The 6917-nt window shown below is 37.5% G+C and overlaps 1 protein-coding gene across 1 annotated transcript in view; it reads left to right on the forward strand.

Moving 5' to 3' along the window:
* Nucleotides 1-6453, forward strand: part of LOC148944587 (uncharacterized) — a 32059-nt gene extending 25606 nt beyond the window's left edge. Inside the window, exon 3 of the mRNA XM_089099963.1 lies at nucleotides 6350-6453. Within this exon, the coding sequence (XP_088956089.1) occupies nucleotides 6350-6453 (104 nt within the window). The remainder of the gene's footprint in view (nucleotides 1-6349) is intronic.
* The last annotated feature ends 464 nt before the right edge of the window (nucleotides 6454-6917 follow it).

The raw sequence follows: 6917 nt of genomic DNA on the forward strand, positions 1-6917 counted from the left end.
TCATCCCTAGTGCTTTTAAAATTTGGATTATTATTGTTTAATAACATTTGGTTAATACAAATTAAATAAAATCAAATTTAATATAATATAACTAAAACCTAAAATGCTGCTTTAAATGGACGGGTGAAATTTTTTTTTTTTCAAAAAAAAAAATAGCTTATTTTAAAAGTTTTAAATTTTTTTTTTTTTTTTTAGCGGCACTTTCCCACAGTGCACCCCTGTGACGCTTCCCGGACCATCCGTGGCACTGTTCGGAGCCACACCGCAACCCTGTGGCGCTTCTCGGGGCCCGCGTCGCTTCCCGCGATGCTTCTCGAGCCCGAGGCGCTTCCCTGACCCGTGGCACGTCCCCCACCGCTTCCCTGACCCGTTGCGCACCCTTGTGTCAATTCCCGGGTTCGTGGTACTCTTTGAAGCCACAGCGCACCTCTTTGGTTCTTTTGGGACCCACAGTGCTTCTCGCAACACGTCCCCGGCCCACCGGCTCCGCGGGCCCCGGGCAGTTACATATGGTCTCAAACCAATTGAAATATTTCTAATTCCGTTCTACAGGTTCGGTGAACACATGAGTTGTAAATTATGAAGGTTAGATGAACGAGTTTGAACTTCAAAATGTTGAGAATTGTTAAGTCACTTTCCTCATACACTTCTTATATATTAAACCGCTATGTTTTGACATAAAGCACCCTGAACGAGGTTATAAATAATTTTGCCATCTCCGTTCCCTGTTTTACATTATCGGTTTTTAGTCAATCACGGTTTCAATGGCCTTTGCGTAATTCTGTGTTTTCTGAAATGGCGGAGAACAAATTGTCTGTAAAATTAATATTTTAGGACATTGCAGCTCTTTTATTCTATGTAAGAGCGAAACATGGCACAATAGAAATATTCAGTGTAAATTAGAACGACAATGTGTGACAGATGGGATAATCTCTCTCAAAATTATGTAAAAAAGAGCATTCACGGAGTTTCAAATGGTGAGCATTAATTGAAATTACCCATGAAAAATATTCGCTTATGCGATAACAGCGAAGAAATAGCAACAGAGAAAATAGTAAAGATTAGAAAAAATAGCATTTTGAGTTTCAATGGCAGTGATTATTAATAGAAATTACCTAAAAATATTCTCTTATGAAATAACGAAGCGATAGCAAAGATTAGAAAAAGAGCGGTTTCTCTGCATAAAAAATTACATTTAGATATGGAATAGGGGTTAATATCTCACAGAGATATGTTTATATTGGGATTGAAAAAGACTGAAAAATGAAGAAATAGAAAGGTAGGAAAAAATGCTCACATTTGCATAATCCGGCTGGGCTCGGGTGCCTGAAGGACCAGGTAGTGCATGTTGGAGGGTGGAGGGACCGGTGGCGTCGCTATGTTCTTGCGCGACTGGGCCGGGTCCAGGTAACGTGTGTTGGAGGGTGGACGGGGTGGCGTCGCTATGTTCTTGCGCGACTGGGCCGGCTATTTCAAGATCTTGCATAGCTTCGGCAGGGTTCACCATATTATAAGAAGCCGTCCACTCTGTCTTTAACTTAAACCCAGGCTGCATTGGGGTTGGCACTGATGGGGCTGTCTTGTCATCTCTGGCTTTCTTAGCGGGCGGCGGTGCCATACATTCTTCATAATTGGCCTTAAAAAGAAGAGAAAAAATTAGTATCAAAATAATTTGCCCCCTTTTCACAGAAAGAAAGTTAGTACCATCATCCATATAATTTTGTTTAGTTTATCACTAAGAAAGCACAACGTAAAAAATTTCGTGAAATATACTAATTGCATCCTTTTTTTGAATCTGAGAATTACGACTCACTGAACCATTCAAAAGCCGGGCTAGTTTATATATTTACCCTACCCCCAGACAAAACAGCCCACGGAAAATCACCCCCACGGAAAATATCCCTGAGACAAGACATGGAAAAATATCCCCCTTCCTCCACTGAAAGATATGGTAAAAATGCTATTCAATTTACGCAAAATAAAGCAATGTATCTTTTTCTTAAACTCACCCCCCTTACTTTTCACGCGAAGAAACAGTTTGTTTTCACCTTACATTGATGGCGATAGACTTGAGGCATGGCCCCCTCCCCCTTTCGCCAATGTCCTAAATATATTGTTAGATCTTAATTTGAAAATAACGAGATTTCACTGGTTCTCCAAAAAGAGATTATATATGCCTGCGCTTAATTAGTGTTTTAATTTGACAGAAGAATAGTTCCTTTGACATGACCGCGTTTGTAAGCCGGAAAGGGCTGACATCTAATTTTAGCCACGCACTGGAGTCTTGTGTCAAAACAGAACGGCATTTTCACTAAAAATTGACAGAAGTCAGCGGTCACTTTAGCTGGAAATATCGATAAAAAGAGTATTATTTCTATTGCAAGAATTAAAGTCGTAAGGAGTGGGGGGTTTATATGGTTAAACAGAGCATATTTTATAGTCTTCTAACGACTATAAAGATAGCATAGTGGAGTTTGTATTAGAGTGGGCGGCGGGGGGGGGATTTAGCTGGAAATAGAGAGGGAAGGAATTGATCAAAATGCTATTTCTTTTTGCGAGAATTTGGGGTTGTAAAACAATGGTGGAGGGAGGGGGATTTAGCTGGAAATATAGAGGGAAGGAATTTATCAAAATGCTATTTCTTTATGCGAGAATTTGGGATTGTAAAACAATGGTTGAGGGAGGGGGGATTTAGCTGGAAATATAGAGGGAAGGAATTTATCAAAATGGTATTTCTTTATGCGAGCATTTGGGCGTGCAAAACACTGGTAGAGGGAGTGGGCATTTAGCTGGAAATATATACGGAAGGAAATAATATAAATGGTATTTATTTTTGCGAAAATTTGGGATTGTAAAACAATGGTGGAGGGAGGGGGGATTTAGCTGGAAATATATAGGGAAGGAATTTATTGAAATGCTATTTATTTTTGCGAGAATTTGGGATTGTAAAACAATGGAGGAGGGAGGGGGGATTTAGCTGGAACTATAGAGGGAAGGAATTGATAAAAATGCTTTTTCTTTATGCGAGACTTGGTGATTGTAAAACACTGGTAGCGGGCGGGGGGAGTTAGCTGGAAATATAGAGGGAAGGAAGTTATCGAAATGGTATTTCTTTATGCGAGAATTTGGGATTGTAAAACAATGGTAGAGGGAGGGGGGATTTAGCTGGAAATATATAGGGAAGGAATTTATTGAAATGCTATTTCATTTTGCGAGAATTTGGGAATGTAAAACAATGGTAGAGGGAGGGGGATTTAGATGGAAATATAGAGGGAAGGAATTTATCAAAATGCTATTTCTTTATGCGATAATTTGGGATTGTAAAACAATGGTAGAGGGAGGGGGGATTTAGCTGGAAATATAGAGGGAAGGAATTTATCGAAATGGTATTTCTTTATGCGAGAATTTGGGATTGTAAAACAATGGTAGAGGGAGGGGGATTTAGCTGGAAATATATACGGAAGGAATTTATAGAAATGGTATTTCTTTTTGCGAGAATTTGGGATTGTAAAACAATGGTGGAGGGAGGGGGGATTTAGCTGGAAATATAGAGGGAAGGAATTTATAGAAATGCTATTTCTTTTTGAGATAATTTGGGATTGTAAAACAATGGTGGAGGGAGGGGGGATTTAGCTGGAAATATAGAGGGAAGTAATTTATTGAAATGATATTTCTTAATGCGATAATTTGGGCTTGTAACACAATGTGGTAGGGAGGGGGGAGGGAGCTTGATATATAGCGTCCCTTAAAGTCTATAACAGTTAGTTATTAGAGAGATAATTGGGGGTATGAAAACAAGGGTCTCGTGAGGGGGGATGAAGATTGGAAATAGAGAGGGAAGGAAAGGATAGGAATTATATTTATTTTTGCGCGAATTTGGGATTGTAAAACAATGGTGGATGGGGTTAGGTTTTGAGGGTAACAGAATATATTTTATGTTTTCCATTGATTATAATGATGTTTGTATGGTTTGGGGGGGGGGGATGTGGGGTTTACTATAAGATAGTATAGGGTGACAACGGAAAAAAATTTTATTTTTAAAATAAAAATAATGAAAACATAACTTACATTGCTAATTGCGACTGCCGAGACTTCTAAAGAGTTAAATTTATCTATTGTTGTTTACACAGCGTCAAAATACTTTCTGATAATTTAATCACATTGCATGCCCGTTATATACGAAATCTCAAGGGTGAATTGTTATGTAACGGGGAAACTATATGTAAGCAGGTCTCTGATTGGCTGAGAAGGAGGATGTATCCGACTCTCTGATTGGCTGAGATGGAAACATGTGATCTAACTGTTTCCTATTCCAGAACACCTTGACATTCACCCCTAGCATGCACTTGTCCAAAAACAACAATAATAAATAAATCCCTCAGACCTAAAGATTAAAGAAGCCTTAATGTTTCCGAATACCCTCTTCGTGAATCAACAATTTCCCCGCCGATTATGTAAATCAATTTCTCAGGTTAAGCTAACCAAATAACAATGAAGCCATGTTTGCTTCATAATTCCCCCATCGTGAATCAATAAATTCCCCTAGCGATTATGTAAATCACAGATTAAAGAAGCCTTAATATTTCTTAATTCCCTCTTCGTGAATCAACAATTTCCCCGCCGATTATGTAAATCAAGTTCACAGGTTAGGTTAGCCAAACAACAATGAAGCCATGTTTGTTTCTTAATTCCCCCCTTCGTGAATCAATAATTTCCCCTAGCGATTATGTAAATCCACGGAAATTCACTTCCCCCTCGAGTCCTAGATCAATAACATTGTTCCCGTTAGAATTCAATGCGCATGTGCAACCTTCGCCCCCCGAGTTATTACACATAGAAACATCAAATAAATCGACCTTGGAAAAAGAGGTCATTGACCCCATTAACCACGTGTTCTCCCTAATGACTCTATGCCCATATTTGGTGTTCGTACAGTATTCTATGCCCATATATGGTGTTCGTACCGGAGTCAATAAGGCCATTCTACTCATATTTCTCTTTTTATGCTATAAGTGGATTCTTATTAATAGAAAATAAAACTTCTTTTAAAATCTTCACGTATTTCTCTAGCTTCTAGCTTAAAAAATTATAAATTTTGACGAGACACCATATATATTTTTGCAGTTTACATTATAGCTTATCATAAGGTACAGTAGGTATTTGGGTCGAGAGTTTGACCTAAAGAGAGAGGTTAAAAAAAGTTTTAGTTAAAAGAGATGAAACTTGAGTTCATATTCTTTTACTCTTTCTCCATTTTTAGAGCTTTAATTTAGAAACGTCCGCAGAAAAATTAATTACGTCTACCGACGGACTACTATTAAAGAAACATTGACTCAACACCCTTTCACTCTTTTTACTTCCGTAAAATTTCTCATTGGCAAAAGCTTTTTATCGTGATAAAAAGTGCACTTTTTACCATGGAATCGTAGATAAGCTATGTCATATTACTATTTCGCTTTGTTAGAACCTTCTAATGTATGTATTTTTTATTCTAGGCATGGCTTGTTATGTGATCTCTACTTTGGTGACCTAATAGGTACATCTAGATGTGTTCAAAAAGCTATGCAGTATGCTGGTGAAGTCCAACGTTTATTCTGATATTGTATTATATGATAATTATTTGACTATAAATAACACTTTTACAGTGGCATATCATACAGAAGTAAAAAAATGGTGACAAATACTGGTGTCGATAAAGATGATAAGAGAAGAAGAAATCACCACTGAATACATGAAATTTAAAGAAAAGAGACGGCTACATTTTCCTATCGCATCAAACTACCTCACTAGACTGTCTCTTTAGTTATGGACATACTTTTTACTCATTTTTTTTCCTTTTTTAAAGCTGAAAAATAAATATTTTTTTCCATTTCTTCTGTTTGCCATTGTATCAGAGTCAAAATTATGTCGTAGCTCCGTCATTGAGAATGAGAAGATTGGTCTAAGCGATAATCTGAGAGATGTTCATGGTTTTAAAATAAAACATAATCAAGAGTAAAAATGGTAGCAGCAGCTGTGGGATGGATCGTGTTATTTTCCAAACCATGCACCCAGCTTCTCCTTGGATAGTTGCATGTTTCTTTACACTTGAAACCCTAAGAATTGGCAATAGCGAAGTTCCCTTCTCTTGTCTTCTCAAACAGAAAACCAATCAAGATCCTATTCTTCATTAGAATAGAACAAAGCTCCAATGTACCCCAGTAGACACTTTATATTTGTAACTATGGAAGTTAAAATTAAGAACAAAATTAGGTGATCCTTTAGCAGAAGCAAAAGTTTTGGCTGTGATTGCATGTCATTTTCAACCCATATAAGATTGCTGAAAGAAACTCTACATTCATTTGTCCAGATATTGATTGTTTCGTTGCTGCTATTATATCAGGACAGATAGGTTATGGAATTGACTATTTTATGGATCGCTTGTCAATATCAGGCTATGATCTTGGCAGCTGATATGCTAGTCTCTTTTACTCTAGTCTCTTTTACCCCTTTGTAAAAAATGCCTTTCACCGGCCGCCACAGATTTTAAATCCTCCGTACTGCACGATTTGGAAACTGGCAAAGGTTTTAAGGAAATGTTATCATAAAATCTCAAATCCACTACATGATCCTTTGGTCAGAAATTGAAATCTCAACAAAGTGGGAAAGGTTTAAAAAGGTCGAGAACCAAATCATCACTCATCTGTCTCTACTCAGGAAAGAAACAAAGGACATCACAGTTGTCACAGAAGAAGAAGAAGAAACATCAACAAAAGAAAGAAGGGTAAAGAAAGAAAATTGCTTGATTGAAAAGGTATTCCTTCTCATAGAATCTTGTAAGAGGTAGCATATCTTTTGAATCCGGTATCCTACCCGTCAATTGCTTCATCTCTAAGTCATTTTTTCATGCAGTAAATGTTGACTTCAGTGTTAAAATG

Source organism: Artemia sp. Qi Xiang Cuo, chromosome 14, assembly GCF_049724085.1.
Source record: "Artemia sp. Qi Xiang Cuo chromosome 14, ASM4972408v1, whole genome shotgun sequence".
NCBI classification, from domain to species: Eukaryota; Metazoa; Arthropoda; class Branchiopoda; order Anostraca; family Artemiidae; genus Artemia; species Artemia sp. Qi Xiang Cuo.